The 24,248-nt window shown below is 35.0% G+C and overlaps 1 protein-coding gene across 2 annotated transcripts; it reads right to left on the reverse strand.

The window, feature by feature from the left end:
* Positions 1-925: 925 nt before the first annotated feature.
* Positions 926-24,179, reverse strand: ERLEC1 (endoplasmic reticulum lectin 1). Of its 2 annotated transcripts, XM_079110232.1 has the most exons (14): positions 23,873-24,179; positions 17,410-17,514; positions 16,170-16,250; positions 15,530-15,607; positions 15,335-15,398; positions 14,559-14,593; positions 12,393-12,616; positions 12,182-12,311; positions 9,362-9,523; positions 8,470-8,529; positions 4,118-4,242; positions 2,367-2,444; positions 2,064-2,139; positions 926-1,178 (listed from the first exon to the last, which is right to left on the reverse strand). In XM_079110232.1, the coding sequence occupies exons 1-14, from the start codon at positions 24,032-24,034 to the stop codon at positions 1,107-1,109; spliced, it is 1,452 nt and encodes a 483-aa protein (XP_078966358.1). In that variant the 5' UTR covers positions 24,035-24,179; the 3' UTR covers positions 926-1,106. The 2 variants fall into 2 exon arrangements, with proteins under 2 accessions (XP_078966358.1, XP_078966359.1); XM_079110233.1 differs by lacking the exon at positions 2,367-2,444.
* Between the last annotated feature and the right edge of the window lie 69 nt (positions 24,180-24,248).

A 24,248-nucleotide genomic window follows, 5' to 3' on the forward strand; every position in this document is an offset into this window, starting at 1 on the left:
CTGAGGTTGGTCTAGAATTTGCAATCCTCCTGCCTCAGCCTCCCCAGTTGCTGGGATTACAGGTGTGTGACACTGCATCTGGCTGGGTTTTTTTTTTTTTTTTTTTTTTTTTTTTGGTGTTAAAGGCTGAATCCAGGGCTATACATGCTAAGCAGGCACTCTACCAGTGAACTACACCGCCAGTCTCTTATCCCCATTTTTTGTCCTTGTACAGATAGACATGTTCAAAATATGTGCAATGGGATAATAAAGAAAAGAAAGGAACTGAATAATCTGTCATTGATTACATGACGACACTGCTTGTGGACATTTTATTTACTTTAAAATAAATATTGTGCTATAAAACTGTCCAGACCTAAGATCTGTAGTATATAGTGGACAAGTAAATGGATAGCCAGCACAGTGTGTTTTGTTAGAGTAAATCATTCTAATTCAGAGATTAATCAGCTGTCTACACCAGATACTCTGGGAGTAAACACACTCAAGATGAAGAAATAGATAAAAGTTGAGAAGTAACCTAACACAAGTTAAGTTTCTTTAGATTAACAGAGGTAAAGAAAACTTACCTGTGAGACTACTATGTGCCAATTTTCTAGTTTAATGCCTGGCAGAGAGAAGCTGCTATATAAAGTTGTTGAAAGGATTTCAGGCATTAGAATTTACATATTTTACAGGATCTCTCATTTAAACAACCTCCTATCAATATCTTTCTTCATTATCTTTACTTCATTAGCTATTTATACATAATTTACATAATACATCTATTATTTAAAATCTTTCAATAAGTACAACCATTATAACACTTGAATGGGCTGGACTCTATATTGCTTGGATGAGATTTATTTCAGAATCACATCATCCAAGCAAAGACATAACACAAATCCATTCATAAGACTCAACAAAAATGAAAAAAGTGAGACAAACGTCTGCCTTAGAAGTTTATCAATAACCTCTTATATACACATACATATTCACAAAGTGGTTTAGAGTCCTTTTATATGATCCTTTAGATGAGGTTCAATGGCTGAGAACGCTATAATGAGACACATGGTCAGAAAGAAATCATGACTTTCAATGATCTTTTTTTCCTTCAGCTTTAATGTCCTTCAGTTGGGGAGAGAAAGAAGTCCATTTTCATCTGCTGTATCTAAGATTTTACAGATCACTGGAGATTCAACCTAAAGAAAAAGAACATCAAAGCCATTAAAAAGTTGAACGCTTTATTCAGTATTATTCTGCTAAATGAATACATTTGCTAAATGTGAGTCCTTGTTTTGACTAAACCATCTAACATTATATCTACAAAATTAAAACAATTTTTAGTCATTCACACAAAATATGAGATAGGTGGAGAAAATATTTTTATTTCTTAAGTAAATAAGGTAAGGGAGAAAAGGTAAAAAGGACAGGCATAAGGGAGAAATACACAGCTAGATCTTATATGTAAAAAATGACAGAATACTATGGAAAAATAATCAGTTCTATTTAAAAGGCAAAGAAAAATGTAACGCAAAGATGGGCCAGATCTTGAAATTATCAGTTATAATAGTTATAAAAAATATGATGAAGCTGGGCATGGTGCTGCATGCCTATAATCCCAGTGACTTGAGAGACTAAAAGTGGGAAGATCACATCAAGGCCAGCCTGGGTAATTTAGCAAGACCTTGTCTCAAAAAAAGACTAGACTGCTTGTCTAGTATGTGAAGTCCTGGGTTCAATCCCCAGTACCAGCAAGTAGGCGTGGGGGGACAATTAGAAAGGCATATCTTTTGGAGAGGGGGATAAGGTGTGTTTACTGGAAAGAGACGTGAGAGAATTTTCTTCAGTGACAGATACCTTGTTTTGGGTGACAGTATATGTTAAAACACATCAAATTCAACACTTAAGATCTATGCATTTTATTTGATGTAAATTAAGCCTCAATAAGACATGTCAGATCTTACAGAAATAGTATGGGCACTATCTATTAAGTCTTGGAATCTAACGAAGTCCTTTCCATACTTAATGCAAAAAATTAAAATGTGGCCCAAAACAGAATTTTTGATTATTTTCTTTTTACTTACCCCAAGAATATACTGACAGGAGTGAGGTTCTAGCATATACACAGTAACAGCATGAGGAGAATCTGATTCTTTACACCTGAAACAGAGTACTTTAAGGTACTGCCCAAATGATACAAAGTAAGATTATTTTTAATAGTTATCAACTTAACCTACAAAGATCCATTCAAGTGAACCAGTATAATTTCATGTAATTCAAATAATATAATTTAGTAAGTATTCATAATTATATTTTATATTTATATAAAACTTTTTTCTGTAGGACATAGGTAAAAGATAAAGGCATGATTTGATAATTCAACTTACTTTAGTTTTACAGTCACCTGTCTTGGTTTGTCAGTTATATCACAAATATCTCCATTCCCATAAAAATGTGACACCATCCTAAATTGGAGAAACACACAAGCTTTACTAAACAAAAAATCTCATTATTCAGTAATAGTAATGGGTAGGGAATAACTGTAACAGGTAGGACAAGAAGATGGTTAGGGTTTTTAGGGTTCTTTTACAGGGACAGTCTTACAGATATTATAAGGAGAATATAAGTTAGAGATACTGTATATTGTCTTAATAATAATATATTCAATATGTATAGTATTTGAAATAAATAAATAGTTAAGGCTAGATCCCCTTAAAAAAAGTTGTTTTAAAAAGTTATCCATTTCCCCAACCCACTATATTGCTGGTTTTGTGGAACAATTCTTTTTTTTTTTTGCGGTGCTGGGGATCGAACCCAGGGCCTTGTGCTTGCAAGGCAAGCACTCTACCGACTGAGCTGTATCCCCAGCCCAGAACAATTCTTTTTGTTCTCCATCAAGCTCATTCCATTAAAATATTGTACTGCAGGTGATCCAAAAGGCAAGCCTAGGTAGGCCAAGCTATAAATCTCAAATGTGCAATATCCAAAGAAAAGCTTTGATTTTGTTAGTTTTACCTTCCTATGCTTCAAAATTTGTCGCACATGATACCATAAACTATTTTTACATGAAACACATATAAGCATAAAACAGACTATGGAGTATATTAGAGTATTTAAATGTTTATTTCATAATTTTGCTAACATTGATTTTGGAGTGCTTGAAAACCAACATTTTGAAAACAACCTCTCAATACCATACAAAGGTGTCACCTGAGAAGAACCAAGAATGAGTATTTAAGCCAGGTACAGTGGTATATGCAGCTTCCCAGCAGTCTGGGAGGCCGAGGCAGGAGGACCACAAATTCGAGGTCAGCCTTAGCAACTTAGGGAGACACTGTCTCAAAATAAAATAAAAACAAAGCTGGGGATGCAGCTCAGTGGTAGAGCCCTCTGGGTTTGATACCCCATGCTTGCTCTGTTGGCAAAAAATTTAAAATTCACTGGGTAAGAAACTATAAGAAAAGTTAAAGCTTAGTTTTCCTTGGGAAATGAGATTAATTTACTTATTATAAAAAATATACCCACACAGCCCAAGAGAGAGATGAGGTAGTTTAAAAAAAAGCTACTGTTCAATTATTTTCAACTGTTATAAAAACTGCATGACAAAGGGTAATTCCAGAGTGTATTTAAATAGAATAACTGAATAAAATAACCTATAAAGGTAAACATCACACATGGAAGAGGCAAATGCTTTATAATAGTCTCAGTTCTAACAGAAATGTCACTAACACCACTGCCACTCTCATTAGCATATTACCACCATCACAGCCTACGTTTACTGCAAGCTCTTGCCAGGCACTGCCCTTTGCACAAAATATTTCACTTAATGTCATAAGGATCATATGAAACAAATACGATGAGACGGATAAAGAGAAATTAGACTTAAAAAGATCATGTAATTTACCTAAAGTAGTGTGAAGAGCCAGCCAGCATTTAAGTCCAGGTAGTCTGGCTCCAGAGACTCTGGTCTTAACTATTATACAGTGTTGTTTCTCCACAAAAAGGAAACTAATCTAAAAGATGACCCCTGAAAAAACAATGACCTAGGATTTTACTTATGTGTTTATATTTTTATGTTTGTCAGTGTTCTGAGTTTTAAAATGTCTACTCACGTGCAAAGACAAACAAATGCCTTTACCTGACTGTTTGGGTACCATCGTCCTGAAGATGATAGGCTCTAGCAGTATTCTTCTTAGCCCATTCAATATGCTCTTCTTGGTTCCATGTCCCCACAACCACTGAGGTTTTCCCACTATCCTTGTCCTAATACATGAAAAAATATTTATGATAATGCATGCCTGACATCATCAAATAAACATTTATGCTGATGACCTGACCCTTTTACAGGGTCTAGTCCTTATTTTCATCTGCACACAGGCTATTTAACTTAGATGTAATGATGTTAGTCAAACTCAATGAGCAGAAAATTATCTTCTTCATTTTTTGTTTCTCTGAATAATGATAACTACTTTCTAGTTGGGCTAACTCTAGATGTAGCTATTTTTGACTCTCATATCTTTATTCTCTTCCATCTATCAGTTGTATCAAGTCCTTCCTGGAGAGTTCTTTTTGGCTTCAGATTATTTCTTTACATTTTCACTGCTAGAACCCCTTCCCCACAACCAAAAGTGTAATCTCTCATACCTAGATTATACAACCACATACTACTGTGATTCTTCCCCACCTTGTTTTATTATTTTTAAAATACTGGGTACTTATATGTATCTTATATGTAGACTTCCTTCTTTCTCCTTTCTTCTTCTTTCTATGTCCTTGCCTTTCTCTTTTTTCTTCCTTCATATTCTAGGTCAGGCAACAATATTTATAAGTAGAATGAAAAACCCTTTCCATGGCAAATGAAACAGGCAAGACCACTGCCCTAGGAGAGGCAGTTTATTGCCTGATGAAAGATATAGCTATTATACATTTTATTTTTTTCAGCAACTAGACTGTAAGTTCCTAGACAGAGATTAGAGCAGCAAAATGAAGTGTTGAAGAGGCTGGATAGGGAGCAGAACTGCCTGGGTTTGAATTTATTTACTACCTATGTGATTTTAGGCAAGTTACTGAACTATCTTTTTTGTTTCCTCATCCTGGAATTATACCTTTGTTATGAGGATTAATGAGATAATATGCATTAAGTTCTTAGTGCCCAGCATAAAGTGAACACCATATATTATTTTTTGGTACTGGGGACTGAACCCAGGGGTACTTTACCTGAGCTACATCCCTAGTCTTATTAAAAATTCTAAATTTTGTGACAGGGTCTCACTAAGTTGCTGAGGATCTTACTAAATGGTTGAGGCTATCCTTGAACTTGCCATCCTTCTGCCTTAGCCTCCTGAATTGCTGGGATTAAAGGTGTGTGCTACCATGCCTGGTAAGCACTGTATTTGTTAGTTACTATTATTTTTTATCTCCCAAAGCACCTAGCAAATGCCCTCAGAAAACTCCAGGTTATATGACCTTGGTCAAATTAAGTTTGATAAAACCTAGTGTTGTTAAGTGTATGTGAAAACCACCATTTTATTGTGAGTGTTAACTGCTAATCTTCTGGAAAGTAATTTTTCAGTGTGCATATGCTTGGACCTAGCATGTACACTGATAGAATATACAGGCAAAAGTACAGCAACAGAACTATATAAAAATGTTCACTAAATCACTATTGCTACAAAACTGAAAGAACTTAAAGAATGAGATTTGTTGTTGCTGACATGAAAAGATCTGTTTTATTTATTTATATGTGGTACTGAGTATTGAACCCAGGGCCTCACACATGCCAGGCAAGTGCTCTACCACTGAGACACAACTTTAGCCCCATGAAAAGATCTTTAAGATGCTAAGTGAAAAGAACAAGTGCAAAGTAGTACATAATCCCTTCTGCAGAAATAAAAATATTATACCAAAATTTAAGTATCTGCATATTTTTCCTGTAGACAGTTAACTATGAAAATGCTAATAGTAGTTATTTTTGGGAAGTGGGAGGATGGCAGAGAAGAAATTAACTTTTCATTTTAAATTTCTGGCATATATTCCTTCAATTAAAAAATTCATTGAGTATTATTGGGTTATAGTTGAATGGTACTTTATTCTTTTTCTGTAGTAATAAATGTTTTTAGAAAGAAAACAATTGTGAAAAATCAAGAATAAATGGAAAGAATGTTTAAATGAAACTTCTCAGGTTTAAGTGAAGAAAAAATAGCTTTCAAATGCTTTATATGTTTTGGATAATTTAAATGTGGAAGGTGAATTGATCTGTCCCAGTATGATCCTTCTTGGAATTTTTTTTTTTCTTTTTATAGCAGGGTTTTAACCCAGGGGCGCTCAACCACTGAACTACATCCCCCATTCTTTTTATCTTTCATTTTGAGACAGGGTCTCACTAAGTTGCTTAGGGCCTTGCTAAGTTGCTGAGGCTGGCTTTGACACTGCAATCCTCCTGCCTCAGTCTCCCAAGTGGCTGGGATTATAGGCACGTGCCACCATTCCCAGCTCTTCTTGGAATTTAAGATCAGTTTAAAACATCTTGTATGGGAAAACACAATATTTTAGAATTACTAATTATTATATTTTTCAAGGCACCAAAAAAAGCCTTTTGGAGCAGTCAAGTCAATATTTATGTATGTATTTACGTACGTACATACTGGGAACTGAACCAGGGGTGTTTTACCACTGAGCAATATCCCCCATATTCCCAGCTCTTTTTATATTTTATTTTGAGACAGGTTCTTGCTAAGTTGCTCAGGGCCTCCCTAAATTGTTGAGACTGACTTTGAACTTGTGATTCTCTTTGTACATTTCCTGAGTCATTGGGATTATAGGTGTGCCCTCCCACACCTGGTCTAATATTTATTTGTTAATTTTTTTGTGGCACTGTGGCTTGGACACAGGAGCAAGTGCGTGTTAGGCAAGTGCTCTACCACTGAGTTACATCCCCAGACCTTTTTATTTATTTTGAGACAGGATCTCTCTAAGTTGCTGAGGCTGGCCTTGATCTTATGATACTCCTGCCTCAACCTCCCCAGTAGCTGGGACTACAAGTGTGTATCAATGTGCCTGGTGAGGCCGATTTTATTAATTAAAGTTTATTTTTGGGGCTGGGGATATAGCTCAGTTCATGGAATGCTTGCCTGTCAAGCAAAGGTCCTGGGTTCAACCCCAGCACCACACACACACACAAAAGTTTATTTTCAATGTTTGCCAGTTTATCTTAACAAACTACATACAACTATGACAAAATTATTGGAGCCTGAATCTCAGAATTTAAGCAGGGTGGATCAATGTGGGAGAATATACTATTTATAAAAAAATAAATAAAAGGAAGAATAAAAGTTTATATATATAAATCTTTTTTTTTTTTGGAACCAGGATTGAACCTAAGGGTGCTTAACAACTGAGCCACATCCCTAGCCCTTTTTATTTTTTATTTTGAGACAGGGTCTTGATAAGTTGTTTATTGCTTTGCTAAGTTGCTAAGGTTGGCCTTCAATTTGCAATCCTCCTGCCTTAGCCTCTCAGTCCACTGGGATTATAGGCATGCGCCACCATGCCCGGCTACATGTAAATCTTAAAAACACTTCAAACTAAGATGAAATGGTATCTTCTTTTAGCTGAGAAACTTGCTATATTTACCCAATTTTACTTATTTATGTGTGTGTGTATGTGTAGTCAAGGGATTAAACCCAGGAGTGTTCTGCCTATGAGTTATATCCCCAAACCTTTTTAAAATTTTATTTGGAGACTGTCTTGGTTAGTTGCCCAGGCTTGCCTCAAACTTGTGATCTTCCTGCCTTAGTCACCTGAGTAGCTGGGATTATAGGTATGTGACACTGGCAAATTCTATGGTTAATATACTATTTTGTCATTTACTTTTTAAAGATGAATTATATGAATGATTAATTTTTTGATCAAAGCTAAGGAGGAACAGACACAACAGTTCATCATTCTACCAGGCTCACAGTAATATAAGAATATGAATAGTTAATAAGCAATGTCACTTCAAGATGACTGATTTAGTTACAATTAGGTTTTTTTACTTTCCAGAATTTGGTGATGCTTTGGTTAGTATTATGAATGTTAAAGCCATCTCATAACTAAAAGTAGTATCAATTTCCCTCCTTTATTCTTTTTTCCCCACAGTACTAGGAGTCAACACAGGGGGGCTGTACTGAGCTACATCCTTAGCCCTTTTCATTTAGACACAGTCTTGCTAAGTTGCCCAGGCTGGCCTCAAATTTATGATCTTCCTGTCTTAGCCTCCTGAGTAGCTGGGATTACAGGCATGCACCTATATGCCTCGCCTCTCATTTTTCCTACAAAAGATTTTAAAAACTTTAATTCAGGGCTGGAAAAGCAGTTTAGGGGCATAGTACTTGTATAGCATGCATAAGGCCCTGGGTTCAGTCCCCAGCATTAAAAAACAACAAGAACAACAACAACAAAAACCCCTTTAATCTAGTGGTAGAATGATATATAAATGCTATTCTATACCTCATGGTATTGATGCACATGTTTGCCATAGCAGAATTCATATTTCCACCAACCAACACCCTAAAGAAAAGAAAACACAGTATATGAAATTATGCACAGAGAAAGGGGTATTAGGGGCTGACTTAACACTATCCATGATAGTCATGGAAATACAGGTAATTTTTTACAACCTGTAATAGCAATAATATGGTTGAAAATTAGAAATAAGAAAAGATAAACACAAAGAATAAATGCTGCAATGCCTTAGTAAATAAGATGAAACAAAAATTCCACTTTTAAATGTATTTCCCACTGGTGCAGGGACAAAATTTTACCTTTGTAAAGGTAGATGTTAACTTGAGTTTATACTGTGATCTCTACATAACCAAAATGTAGGACATAAAGTCATTGATGCTCATTCCAGCACTCAACTAGAATCATACATGATTGCCATAGGAAAGGTCAAGTTTTACCCTGAGTAAGGAGAATATATTGGTAATGGATTAGATAATAGAGATGTGGTGTATGAGACTGCACAGAGAAATGTCCATCAGAATCCAACAGAGGACTCTGCCATTCTTCTATAGACATAAACCTTTTCTGTTTGTTTTTTTTGGTACCAGGGATTAAACTCAGGGGCACTTAACCACTGAGTCACATCCCCAGCCCTTTTTTGTGTTTTACTTAGAGACAGGGTCTCAATAAGTTGCTTAAGGTCTCACTAAGTTGCTGAGGCTGGCTTTGAACTCACTATTCTCCTGTCTTAGCCACTGGAGCCACTGTGATTACAGGTGTGCACCACTGTGCCTGGCTGACATAAACCTTTTTTTCAGTGTTGCTAGTGCCCACTAATTAAGTAACTGATAGGTAAAAGTTGTCAGATAAATATTTCAACTGAAGGTCCATGTCTTACCCCATGAAAGCAGTAAGAACCACTTAGGAACTCTTTTATGAGTTGGTCATCTGTCAGTTTGGATATGTGGGTTGTTCCAACTGTGAGCACTGGCTGAGAGCCAATAGCAATAGGTTTGTGGATTGCTGGAAATCTCTCTTCTTTAGTTGATTGCAGCTCTTCCTAAAATTAAGCAGACATGTTTAAGAGATTTTATACCACACTTAATTTTTTTTTTTCATTTATAACTTACTATTTTTAAACTGTAGCACATTTGGAAAATAAGAGTTCTACTTACTTTAATGTGTTTCAAGAAAACGAACTTTGCAACACTTACTAGTAAAGAAAAAGTGGTATATAAATGTTAGTTTCATCTACCAGTTAGGGATATGGAGACTATTCCAAACATAAAGGGATAATTTCCATTTCATATATTTTGTCTCATTATTCTTACTAGGTACTTCGATACTTATTAGGCTTTGTGTTACTACATTTAGTTTTGGAGAAGTGGTCATTAAGGGTAAAAGAATAATAAACAGGGTAAAGACGGAATGGTTGAGAATGAATATGAATGTTAGGTACAGTTACTAAATTGTAGAAGAACCTGGTTGTTGCCCTGGGGGAACCTGAAATTTAGTAGGGAAAAATCAAATGGACTTTGACCAAGGACTGAAATAGAAAGATTTCACAAAGAGAAAACCCTTGTTCAATTCTTAAAACATGACCTATTCTTAAAACATGTGATTTGTGTCTATATCTGTATATGTGTTTTATGCCTATGTGTACATGCATGGGGACTTGAGGACGAAGTAAAAGGAAAGATGTTTGACTATACTATTTAAAACTCAAAACTTAAGTAGGCACTATATGGTGGGAACTACAGTTCAGTTCACTGTGGAACTTATGGTATAGGTATTAAGAAAAGGTATGCTGTGATCATTTTTTATTTTGGTGCAGAGGATTGAATTCAGGGTCTGACGTACGCTACTATTCTGCTCCAGCTCCAGCCCCATGTAATCATATTTTAAGTATTTATTTAGATTTATTTTTATTTAAGTAAAAACATTTTTTTGGTACTAGAAACTGAACGCAGGAGTGCTCTACCACTGAACTACCCCCAGCCCTTTTTTCTTTTTGTTTTGAGGCAGAGTCTCATTAAGTTGCCAAGGTTGGCCTTGAACTTGTGATCCTCCCACCTTAGCCTCCTGAGACACTGGGATTACAGGAGTGCACCACTGTGCCCAGCTTCATCTATGAAGGCTTTTAAAAAATATTGATATTTTTCAACTGACAGATTAAACACATTTATTCAAAGAAAAGTATGAGCATTTTTTCCTGGAACAGTAATTAAAGTTGGGATTTATGGAGCATTTGGACTGGGTTAAGTTTTAAGCATCTGTCAGTATTTACATCACTATAAGACAGAAGAGAATTCTAGTGCAAATCTTTAATATAATCCTCCAAAGCAAACCATGGAATTAATGTTAAGATCATTTTTCTTCTCATCAGATTGACAGTGTTGGTCAGAGTATTCGTGATGCAAAAAGTATTCAAGAGGAAGGGATGAAATAGGCCTTTGCTGCCAAGTACTGGTTAGTTAAACCACTGTTCAGTACCCATAGCATACCTGGCATCTTGAGGTGCTAGAAACCCCACAGTAAAGAAAGCATACTTTCTTTTGCTCTCCAGTCTAACGTAATAAGCACATGTAAAACAACCAGAGTTTGCCATGGAAGTGCTATAATAAAGATCTGATAAAATTTTCTTTTTTCTTGGAGTAATCTAATGGAAATCCTGGTTCAATTCCAAAAAAAGTTAGCACTGGAATTACTTCTTCTTGTATAAGTTTCAAGGTGAAAGGGAGGGAAGGGAGAAAGCAATAGTACAAAGGAGGAAAACAGTATCTTCAAAGGCAGGGGGCCAAAAAAAACATGATCCTTACAGGGAACTCTTTAAAACATCTGGGATAAAGTGAATGGTGATAAAAGATAAGGCTGAGACCAAATCACAAAGAAGCATGCATTCCATAAACAATGATTTTATCCTCAGGTATAAATCATGTTAACTACCAAAGATTAAACACATAATCAAAGCTCATTTTAGGAAAAGCATTTCATCAGCTGTGTGGGAAGGATTAGAAAGGGATATGTGAGACCGGTTTCTGGACCAAGGAAATGAGGTCCTGAACTACTGATAGGATTCAAGAGCATTTAGAAGACAACACTGATGGCTCTTAGTGAATGATTCGAGTTAGAGATAAAAGAAGAGATGGGTGAAAAAATGAGAGGTATTTGGCTTGTTCAACTGGGTAGAACTTGGTGCTTTTAAAGCACTGGGGAACATAAAAAAAGGATCAGTATGAAAGAGAAAAAAAACGGTAAGTGTGAAATGACTGAAAATTTACATGGCTAGGTCTAAAAGTGAAAAGGGATGAAAAGTGAAGATAGTGCGTCACAAGGGGAAAGCAGCATATGGAAGTGGCGAAAGAACAGTGATAAGCTAAAGAATAAACAGTGTAAGGAGGTGGACATAGGGCTGTGGTCTATTTTTCCAAGAGGTTCAGATGGGACAACCACCTACAAAATTAAACTACCAACAATGAGCAGGACATTAAACATTAAAATATTATGAAATTTTGACTATAAGAGAATGTTAAAAATAGTTCCTGAAAAATATAAGAGTTAGGAAAAGAACTGACATCAATGAAAGGAATTGAAAGTTAAAAATTTGTGCTAAAATATATTGCAACTACTATACTATAGGAATCACCAAAATATTGATATATGTTCTGAAATTTGGAAAAGGAAGCACTGAGAAGCTATCATTAGATAATTCTCATACCTCTTTACTTCTCCTAAAAGGCACCCTTAGTATTTCTTCCTGCTGCTCCAACTGTCTCAGAGTGAGGGGTTTAAATGGAGATCCTGGCAGTGATTGGCAAAATATGTCATTCACAGGAGATGCTCTGAACCTATACAGTAAGAACAAAGCATTAAAGCAAAGCACAGACTACTTTAGAGCATGTGTTTAAAATATTAAATGCACATCCTACCTATATTTAGGATGATTGCACAAGAGTGGTGTCAAAATGACAACTTCATATTCACAAGTTGTAACTTCAGCTACTGAAAGAATTTCATGCTTAGATTCAGGATGACATATGTACATCACAGTACTTGATCTGGGCCGGTTCTGTTTCAAACTACAAGGTGTACCATTTCCCATTCCCACAGGATAGTAGGGTGTCATCTGACCTTCGATATTTTTAGTGGGAATCTTAAAAAAGAGAGTATAAAAGACTTTTCATTAGAAATTGAGGTGGGATTGAGGGTGGAAGAAGCACTTAATATACTAAAAGAAAGAAAACTACATTTTACTTATAAACAGAAAGGTAACATTTCTGTATTTTCAAGTTCATCCTCTAATGTTTTGATTCCTAAGTTCTTATTTGAACAAGTATGTAATTTAATACAGCAAAAAGAAAAATCATTTGATGCTAAAATTGATATTAATTTAATATGCAATTATATAAAGGGCTACAAGATTATGATTAATATGAGTTATTCTCAATGATACAATGTAAGACCTTACTATACATTGGGCTGTTTGTAGCTTTCTTCACTGGACTCACAGTAAATGGCTGTTGAGAGTTTAGATTCTACGAGTATGAAGGTTTATTTATCAAAAATTTGGGGGAGAGAGTAAAAACACTATCTTCTAAAACCGTACTTTAAATTAAATCTATTCAAGTCAGGCAAAAGAAAAATTAAAATAAGACAAGGTTTATTAAAGAGTTATCTCCCATACTTCACTCTATAATCACACAAAAAGAATCTAATATAATGAACTTTATAAAGATTTGTTAGTAATATTTCTGAGTAAGCACTTTGGAGGAAGGAATCTCATCTTGCATCCCTTTGGTCCAGTGCCACGTTCAAAATAGGCAATTAATAAATGTTTCCTGGGAAAAATATTTTGAGATTTCCTTGTATGCCACTGTCTGAAATTAGAAATACTGGGTTTGAAGTTTTAAATTTACTGACTTACTAGCTTTATGAATTTGATTAAATTTTACTTTATATGGTTTATAAAAAGAGAATAATAAATAATTGTTGGGAAAATTAGACATTAGCTTTTGTTACATGCTTGCTAGTGTTTGGCTTATAAACTGGGGTTCAACTAATAGTAGTTTTCTGCTTTTACCCTTTTCATACTTTTCCTTTATCATTTCATACTTTGAGTTCCATCTTTCTTTCTTTTTTTTTTGGTGCTGGGGATTGAACCCAGGGCCTTGTGCTTATAAGGAAAGCACTCTACCGACTGAGCTATCTCCCCAGCCCCCTGAGTTCCATCTTTCTATCCTTCAGAGTCATAGCAAATTCATATTTTATCTCAGATACAATGTCAAATTAAAACCTTTTAAAACAGGATTCAAAGAGCACTCCTTGAACTATATGGTAATTAAAAATTGTGATTAGGCACTTTGAGGAATCATTCTTTTTAAACAATCCTATTTTGTGCCATTATTTATTCACTTATTTAATAAACATTTAAAAGTACCTATAGTATATTTGACTCTCTGCTTTGCACTATGGGGTGGAAAGATAAAAAACAGATTCTGCTTTTAAGATACTTGCTGTCTGGTAGTTTGTTATTTACATATATAGTTTATCTGTTTTATAAGAAATGGGGAGCAGATGGGAGAAAAAAATACAAAAGCTCTTACTGTAATTTTTTTTTGGTAGTGGGGTGTGTGAACCCAAGGGTGCTTTACCAGTCCTTTTTTATTTTAAGACAGGGTCTCACTAAATTGCTTAAGGCCTTGCTAAATTGCTGAGACTGGCCTAGAACTTGTGATCCCCTTGTCTCAGTTTCTTGTGTCACTGGGAATACAAGGCCACTGCACCTGGCCTATACTTGTTTTCAATGCTAAGTGGAGGAAACCACTGCTAAGCACTAAAGTGACATACTGGTATTACAGAATCTTTCTTAGATATATCACTGATAGATTTAGGTAAGTAAAGTAAATAGAAGGATCACAATGTAACTTTTCTCAGAAAAATCAATTATTTTGTATATTTTCTTTTACCTAATCCTTGAGTTGCTTCATAGATAGTTAAAGAAGTAAAGGCTATAATCTAATGTCAGTTAAATTGTATAAATCCATACCTCACAAATAATGAATGTTAAGAGTGAAAAATTAACATTTGTCACTTGCCTCATTAGATTTTTCTTTTTCTTCTGCTTCTTGTTCTGTGGAATAACAACAGAAAGATAAATGTAAAGAATGAACAGTAACATGTATAACATACAAACGACTAAGTTTTTAACCCATTTTATAATCTTAAACTTCCTTGTAAAGAAGATCTAAACCATACATAAGATTTTTGTCTTATTACTTTTATTTTTAGTGGTGCAGGGAATTGAATTCAGATCCTTGCACATGCTACATAGGCATCCTACCACTGAGCTACATTTCCAACTCTGTCTTCCTACTTTCAGTTTCCTTGAAATAGTTTTTGTATGAAAGGACAATCATATCAAATCTTTACATCTTTGCCTAGGAAATAATCAATTTCATGAAGAAAATCTGGCCACAATAATATTCTTTTGAAGCATTTTATCTTAGCAAAAAGTTAAATTAATTGACCAATTTGACTAACAAAGAATAATGTAAATATTTCAACATTTAAGGGATGCATCTATTTCTATGTATAAAAACACTGCTGAAAACAAGCAAAAGACTAACACTATGTAACACTAATATGAATATTCTACTAGATTTTGAAAATTTCATTAATAAGTAGAAAAAAAGGCATGTTTGTCAAAGTAGAAAATAATGAAAACGAAGACCTCAAAAAAGTTTTCTAAGGGACAGCTCAGAAACGTGTTTTAAAATTCACAGTCTCCAAGAAAATCTCTTAAATTTCAATTTGAATGTTAATGTTAAACAAAATGCCAGAATTACTATCAAATCACTGTGTAGAGACCAACCTTTTTCAGATAGAAGGTTCTTAGCCAACATATTCCCAAGGTAGTACTCATGAATATTTATTTTCTATATTAAAAAAAAATACAGTAAGTATTTTGCAAATACATTTTTCAGGATACAACTTTAAAACTATCAACTTCATTATGAAACTTCTCATTTTATCATGTTCTACACTTTGTTTTGAAGAAAAAACATACCTGGCCAGTTTCTTTCTCTTCATGGTACTGTCGAATGTGTTTTCCATGACATACTTCATAAGTCCAATAAGACTCAATCTAAGAAAGATGAATATATTTAAATGTATAAGTCATACAACTCAACTGAATTACTTTTTGATATTTTAAGTGTAGTAGATTTCCCCCAAGATTTACAGTAAGGTTTCATTAAATTACACTTAAAATTATGCCTCATAAAAATGTGAAATTTTTCAAGTCTATTATTTCATTAGCTCTATGTAAGAATTATGTGAAGGAAAATGATCTAGACTATACCTGAGTCTATAATAACTACCTGATTTAGGGATAGTTTTCTACATACCTTAAAAATAATAATTAGTATTTTTAATAAAATTCTATTAGGTAAGGAAACTACCTTTGAACTGAAAAACACTTAAAGTAGTTTGATAAATGATGATTTGATATTGGTATTATTCAGAATCTGCTGCATCTACAGTATAGGAATTTAAATGAAGAAAATTCTATTTAAGTAATAATTTTGGTTAGCAACTAAATTAAAATTTGATATAACAAAGTAAAAGAAAATGCAGAAATAATTTCAAGGGTCTACTGGTTGCTGGAAATTTATTTTCTAGTTATCAAATGAACATAAAATACATACTCTGTAGGAACAACTGCTTTGTTTAAATAGTGGTTCCAACAGCTCTCTTGGATTAGGGCCTTTATAATCCTTTTCTTCTTCCTAAGAAAGAACTAGAGTTTAATACTTACAATTTTTTCTAGAACTTCAACCAACTCTGCTGTTTGGGTATTAACTCACTGGTTAAATCACAAATGCTTAGAAATAAAAGAAGAAAAAAGTCAAAATCTTTAACAAGATCCTCTAGTATGCCACTTCTTTCAAATGAATTGAAGTATAAAGTATGGAGCCACAGAAGAATCTTCCATAGCTTTTATCTTTCATAAAACCTTTATCTTTTCATAAAACCTTTTTTAAAAAAAGGTTTTAAGTATCAGTTTTCTGAATAATTCTTACAAACCTATTCAGAAATTTTAAGTGCTGTAATAAACAAATTCTAGCTATAAAAAAGTCTTAGAATGGTTGAATCTTGTAAAATACACTGGAGAGTGTTAAGATACTTTTTGGTTTCCTATATTTTTACATTTCAGACTTGAATGCCATGTATATGTGTGTGGTTATGTATGTATATATTTGTGTCTTAAAGACATTTTAAACAAAATGAAACAGGTGTCTTGGACAGATTTCAAATCTGAACAAAACTTAAAAGTACTGAATTTAATGTTTCTATTTTACAGATCACAAAAATATTATTTAATTGGCTTAATAATTTTATAGAGTGGAAGAATTGAGTTTCAAATTTGTTCAAGGTTCCACAGCTAACTGTAGCCTATACCTCAGCCTCCTGGCTCCTAGGCTGGTGTCCTTTCCATTTTACCATGCTGCCTCTCCTGTTTCATCTTGAAAGAAGTCATTGCCTTGAAGGATGGATAAGAGGCAGTTAGGGCATTTTAGGAGAAAGAAAAGGGCATGAGCTAAGGTAGTGAGAAAGCATAAGGTACCTATATATTTATTTATAAGAAATTCTTTATAAAAACTATCATATATAATTTTAAAATTATATCATGTTTTAAAACCCTCATTTCTAGAAAAGAAAGCAAGTGTAGAGTTAAATTTTCATCTAAGACATTAATAAATGACTACTAATTTTTCCAAAAGGAACTGCAAAATCAAAGAATTCAGGAACAATAAAAATGAAATACTTTCATGCTAAAACAGAATTACTGAAAATCTCATTATTCTATTTTAAAGTATGTGGTTATAATGTTTTGAGTAAATATCTTTGGTAACAGGAATTATCAATATATTTATAAAAGCTTACCTCATCCCCACTTGTCACAAGGGGAAGTATGCATTTATATTTTTCTTTATGTGCAGTTGTCATGATGACATAATTATCTTCTTTATACAAAACTCCAGTTGTGGGCTAGAAATAGAGTAAAAAATAAACACTACTTTCCCCCGTTAAATTTTATTGTATCAAAAAAGTTTATTGTATCAAACAAAGGTTTCTCAAACTAATTTATCATTTCAACAAGAGTTTTTTTTTTTTTTTTTTTTTTTTTTAATTAGGGATTGAACCTGGGGCACTTAATCAGAAAACTATATCCTCAGTCCTTTATTTTTATGATTTTTTAAAAAAATCTTGAGAAAGGGTCTAAGTTGCTTAGGGCCTTGAACTTGTGATCCTGCTGTCTCAGCCTCTTGAGTCACTGGGCTTATGTGGCTCAAGAGATTTTTAACACATATTTTCAAAGGCAGGGTAAACAGTCTTACAATGGTAAGTAACAAACTTTATCCTGATGTTACAACATAACAGGAGAAAAATCTAGAGCCTCATATATGCTTATCACTTATCAACTACTGGGCTACATTCCAAGCCAGAGACATGAACATTCACAGAAGCACCATAACTTTATTGCTTCTATTAGCAATTATCATCTATATGCACTTTATTCTGAATTCTATTGGATGATATATGTGAATATAATGTAATATAGTATTTTTCATATTTGGAGAATTTATAAATTTATCCATAAATAAATTTCTATAAAAAGAACAATCACTATAGATCCTCTGTGCTAACCTAACTTCTTAACATATTTATCAGGAATCAGCAAACTTCCTCTATGAAGAACCAGTTAATAAAAATTTAGGTTTTGTGGGTCACACAGTCTCTCTTATAACTCTGTCAATTTAGCAACAAAGGACATAGATAATATGTAAACAAATAGGCATGGCTGTGTTCTAATAAAACCTTTTAAGACCAGATGGTGGAACAGTACAATAGCTGTAGTTTATTTATTCCTGGCACACATCAATGAAACTGTCTTTAAAGTTTTCTACACTATAAAACCAAACAAATTCACATTGGTTCATATGAACTGATAGAATTCAAATGAACACTTCAATTAATATAATTGATAGTATTTTACTAAAAAGAAAGCTCTGCTTTCTGATACATATTCCATGATAATTCAATTCTCTCTTGACTTTTCTTACAGTATGGAAGGAAAGAACTATTTCTTAAGTACCTCTATTCTTTTCTAGTTGAACCATAACAACTCTAAACTACAATGAAATGAGTACTACTTGGAACCAGTGTAGGTTATCTTAAACACAAATGCGAATAAAGGCAATGTTTTCCCAAGACAATAAAACAAACAAACAAAAAAAACAGCCTTAGCTCTATCCTTTGTATAAAATGGCACATATTTGCACATAACCTCTGAACATTCTCCTTTATACTTCAAATCATCTCTAAATAACTTATAACATGAAGTAAACAGTTGTCATATTGTTTAGGGAATGATAAGAAGGAAAACAGTCTGTACATGTTCAGTGCAGATCCATTTTTTCCCCTGAATATTTCTGATTCGAGGTTGGCTGATTCTATGGATGCAGAACCCTGACTGTACCATTTATTACATTTACATTTATTAATCCTCAAAACAATCATTATATTCATTTCAACAGGAAAGGCCAGAGGCCAGAGCATTAACAATTTGTCCATGGTAGCACATCAAGAAGGAGCAGAGCTCAGAGAAGCTAAGTGGATTGTCTCCATATTCTGTGTGCTTATAACTGTTTAAACATACTCACATCAGTTTTTATTAACTTTGAAATAATTACTATATAGACTTCTGTTTTATGGTCAAGGATTATTGTTTAAAAGACAATCATAGGAGATAAGGGAATCAAAGAAATTGGGAAGTAAATTGGGAAGAATTTGGGAAGCAAAGCCAAATTGATGATGAAGAAATTCTTATATTCATTTGGGCCAACAATTTGCTGTTAGGACATAATATTTGCTGGGAATGGTGGCGCATGCCTGTAATCCCAGTGACTTGGGAGGCTGAGGTGGGAGGATTGAAAAGTTCAAAGTCAGTTTCAGCAACTCAGCAAGGTCCAAAGCAACTTAGTGAGACCCTGTCTCTAAATAAAGTACAAAAAAGGGTTGGGGATGTAGCTCAGTGGTTGAGTGCCCCTGGGTTCAATCACTAGTACAAAAAAACAAAACAAAACAAAAAAACCCAAAATTCCAGAATACATGATTAGCTGTGCAAAGCATGATTTCCATTTACTTAGCAATGGAAGGCCTGAGTCTTGTCAAATCATTCTTAATACAGTAGTAAAGGCAGACAGAAGTTAAGTGACTTAAATGTATGTATGTTCATTTGTGAAGTATCTGCAACTCTGATTTTCACAGCTGAATTCTATAGTAGTATTGCCTGGCTTACTAAAATGTTCATCGCAATGCTAATAATGGAAAAAGGAACTGCTTGTTTGGAACTCTAGCAAAGAAAGACAATTCTTTTATTTTTTGTAGTACTAGGGACTGAACCCGGTCACTGTACTGCTGAGTCACATTCTCAGCCCTTTTGTTTTATTTATTATTTTGGAACTGGGGATTGAACCCAGTGGTGCTTTGCAACTGGACAACATCACCAACCCTTTCTAATTTTGAGACAGGGTCTCACTAAGTGGCTGAGGCTGGCCTCAAACTTGCTATCCTCTTTTTCTCAGTCTCAAAAGTTGCTTAGATTATAGATGTGTGCCACCACTTTGGCATCCTTTTTATTTCAAGACAGGGTCTTGCTAAATGGCTGAGACTGGTCCTGAACTTGCAATCCTCTTGCCTTGGTCTCCAGAGTCTCTAGGACTACAAGTACGTGCCACCATGCCTAGTTTGGAAGCCATTTCTTTCTTTCTTTCTTTTTTTGTACCAGGTATTGAACCCAGGGGCACTTAACCCTGAGCCATATTCCCTGCCCTTTTTTATTCTGAGAAAGGGTCTGAAAAGTTGTTGAGTTGGCTTTAAACTTGCACTCCTCCTGTCTCAGCCTCCTGAGTTGCTGGGATTACAGACATGTGCCACTGTACTCAACTGGGAAGACAGTCAAAAAAAAAAATTTTTTTTTTTTTTTTAGTTGTAGATGGACACGGTATCTTACAGCCCCAGCCCCAGGAAGACATTTCTTAATGCAACAATTTATCTTTCATTAGTTTAGGAAAGGCTATTTTTCTCTTCAATAAAATTTACCAAATAGCAATTCTGCCTGAAAACTCTTTGCTGAAATAGTGAGTCACATTTTGGGATCACAAGGTATAGTTTTAATCAATATTACTCTACTTTTTGGTAATAGAAATTACTGAAAAAAAAAAAAAAACAAACTACACTGATTTTCTAAGTTAAAATTTTTTATGATATACTATTAAAATGCCTCCTTATAGCTGGGTGCAGTGGCACATACCTATAATCCCAGTGACTCAGGAGGCTGAGGCAGGAGGATAGCAAGTTCTAGGATATCTTCAGCAATTTAGGAAGACTGTGTATTAAAATAAAAAATAAAAAAAGGACTCGGGGCCGGGTGTGCTGATGCACGCCTGTAATCCCAGCAGCTCAGGAGGATCGTGAGTTCAAAGCCAACCTCAGCAACTCAGTGAGACCTTGTCTCTAAATAAAATACAAAAAAGGGCTGGAGATGTGGCTTTGTGGTTGAGTGCTTCTGGATTCAGTTCCTAGTACCAAAAAAAAAAAAAAAAAGACTGGGGATGTAGCTTAGTGGTAAAGCATCACTGGGGGTTCAATCCCTAGCACCTAAATAAATAAATAAATAGAATTCTAAATGTATAGCATTATGGACAGTATAAAACTTTCTTTATATAACTTAAAAGCTGGTATCTTCATTGTAAGTGGTATATATACTAGTGATTTAATAGAAAATCAAATTTATTTATTTAATATGGTGAAATGAATAAAAGAGTGGGGTACTTTAAAGGAACTTTAAAAACTCTTGTATGTGAGAAATTCCTCATGTTTGACATGGTCTGTAGGGATCAAGATTGCTAGAGGATTAGAATGAAAATTTCTTTCCTGAGATAGGATGTAAAATATAGTCAGTGACACAATCTGTCAATATATATGAAATGTTATTATCCACAGGGTCTGTCACATTCTTAGCTAGTGCTTAGGGAATTTTTTTCAATAGAAACACACTCTATATTAACAGTTTCTACTTCTACTAACTGTTAGATTTATTTTGTGGTTTACTTTGATGAAATCCATGGATTCTATGAAATAACAAAAATTTGAATACGTTAATGACAGAGATGACAATTTCAGAAGAAAAATATATACACAAAAAGTTAATGCTTAAAAACCAGTAAGTAAAGTATACCATAATTATTAGTTATTATAAACATGAAAACATTTACACTATTTTGGTGCTTAATACTGTTTCTAAGTAAATAGGAAAGCAAGATTATAAAACATTTGTTTTGATATATCTGGATGGGATCATAATTTAAAGCAGATGAGAATTTTAGAGCTTAAAAAAAAAAAATCTAATCCAGTCTCTTCCAATTTCAGATGGTAGAGAGGCAAAGGACCTTATCCTAGTTCATACAGCTGCTTAGTTATATATAAATGTCCAACCAACTGGCCCATAAAAAAAAATGGCAGCACCAGGTGAGGATGGCAGTTGTTCAACTAAATAGAAATATTAAAACAGTTTCAAAAGACCTATGATAATGACTCTTAAGGTTAATTTCTGCATGAAGGTTATAGACATTTTGCCACATTCACAGACGAATGTCTCTAGATTTTTCTCAAAATGACTCAGACTTAACCCCAAGTCCTCAAATGTGTCCATCTTAGATTATACTGTATTGCCAAAAATAAATCAAAAACAAAATTTCAAAATAAAATTGATAGACACGTGAAACATTGGTATAGCATACACTATGACTGATCATTTTCCATAATTCTTTTTTCAGCCAGCAAACACCAGTGCCATAAAGAAAACTGAATTACAATTTGGTAGTAACCTCTAAAAAGGCTAGATTTAGTCATCCACGTACGTGGGTCAGTAAGTTTTCAGATCTGCATATAAGCATGCTTTTTTCAAACACGAGTAGAAGAATAAAAAATTTTAATGACTTTCTTTAAACATTTATCATGTTCATTCCAAGTGTGCTTTTTGGGAAAAAAAAGACTGAGGTTGGACTAACGTATTATCACCCCAACCCTCCTAAGGCTGTATCTGATTTATAACAAAATTTTATAAACGTCTTTTAATACTGAATATCAATATTTTATTGCATTAATACAAAGATAAACCTGACTTTTCAGTTAAATATTTATCTAGGTAAATTTGAGAATCACTGAGTAACGAGGACTGAACAGAAGGGTGGAGAAACAAGCCAAGTGTGAAATATAGTATAAGCAAAAATGAAAATTTGCAAATAGAAAGCTAAGTGGTGATGAGCACATTTGCCTTGTAAATAATGCCTCCCCCTCCAGTGCTGGGGATTCAACCCTGGGCCTTGTGCATGCTAGGCACTCTAGGACTGAACTATACCGCCCTTCTTAACTTGGTAAATCCTGTTTTGATATTATAGTACCGCTATTAAAGTCTCAATGAAACAGTAACAGGTTAATATAACGAAACAGTCTCCCAACTTGAATGACTGCAGGTAATTAGAATAAGAATTTTTTAAATGTTAGCTTTTTCCGGGACTTCAACTGGAAATAAATGAATTAACTACTACACGGTGTCACAGGAGCACGATTTTTATTGGTCTATAGTAGCTACAGGTGAATAGGAAGACAGTCCACTTGCCCCAAAAGGAATTCTCATTCCAGTAGGGTTATAAACATGTGCTTCACTGTATGAAAATTCATCATAAAATCTCATCTTATGAGATCTTAAATAACAGTCGTAAAACTGCAAAGGGTATTTCACATAGAGGGTTGTTAACATCTCACTGCCAAATGGCCCTTTAGGAAACAACTTTTAGGGGAGAAGGTTCCTCTGGAGCTGTGCGTTTGTGTATGTTTGGGTGTGCAAGACAGGAAGAACGAAAAGGAGAGGGAACTTGAGTTTGCGATAGGGTTGTGTCCTGAAGGAAGGCTGCTGATGATGGAAGAGCTGCAGTTGATCCTACAAAGGAAAGATGAAGTGTGCCTGACGTGATTATAAGAAAGCTTTTTCCACACGGCGGGACTGTTGGGAAGCAAGGTCTGCTGCGGCAGGATTAAAAAAAGGGAGAGCAAGTGACTGCTGGATCCCTAACGTTTAGCAAGGAGGGCACATCCACATAATGTGCTGTATGAATGAATGGATGTATGAACGCGGGGCAGAGAAAACTTGGATTTGGGGAAGGTAAGCGCCTGAAGAAGAGATTCTGCGGGGGGAAAAGCAAAGGAAACCGAAGGATGGGGTCGAACCCTCAGGGTCAGAAAGGCGAGAGAAGGCTGCGGGATTCGCGAGGGCACTGACCAGAGAGAACTCGGTGCCGGGCCAGTTGACTCGGAAAGGGATATCATCGCTGAGCTGGGGAAGTGCTCGGCCGCCGCCGGACGCCTCCAGGAGGCCGCAGAGGACCAGTAACACTGGCCCTCCCGGGACCAGACTCCGCACGCCGCCGCCTCCTTCCTCCATCCTCCGCCGCCGCTTTCTCCAGCCGCCACCACAACCTCCTCTGCCCAAAGAGAAGAGGAGGAGGAGGTGGAGGAGGAGGCGGCGGGACTACAAAGCGTCCTGGGAGCCTGGGACCCAACCGCCGCCACGTCTTCTTCCGGAGAGCCCGGCAACGCCGCCTCCGCCCCCTTGGGCCTCTAGCCACCGTTTCCGGGGCAGGTGGCATATCAACATC

The sequence above is a fragment of the Sciurus vulgaris genome, assembly GCF_902686455.1.
Source record: "Sciurus vulgaris genome assembly, chromosome: 14".
In the NCBI taxonomy this organism is placed as follows: domain Eukaryota; kingdom Metazoa; phylum Chordata; class Mammalia; order Rodentia; family Sciuridae; genus Sciurus; species Sciurus vulgaris.

Coding starts and splice junctions, on each gene's coding strand:
- ERLEC1 (XM_079110232.1), bottom strand. CDS start 24,034: ATGGAGGAAGGAGGCGGCGGCGTGCGGAGTCTGGTCCCGGGAGGGCCA. Junction 2,140..2,366: donor CAGGTGACTGTAAAACTAAA/GTAAGTTGAATT, acceptor ACTCTGTTTCAG/GTGTAAAGAATCAGATTCTC. Junction 1,179..2,063: donor CCTGTCAGTATATTCTTGGG/GTAAGTAAAAAG, acceptor CTTTTTCTTTAG/GTTGAATCTCCAGTGATCTG.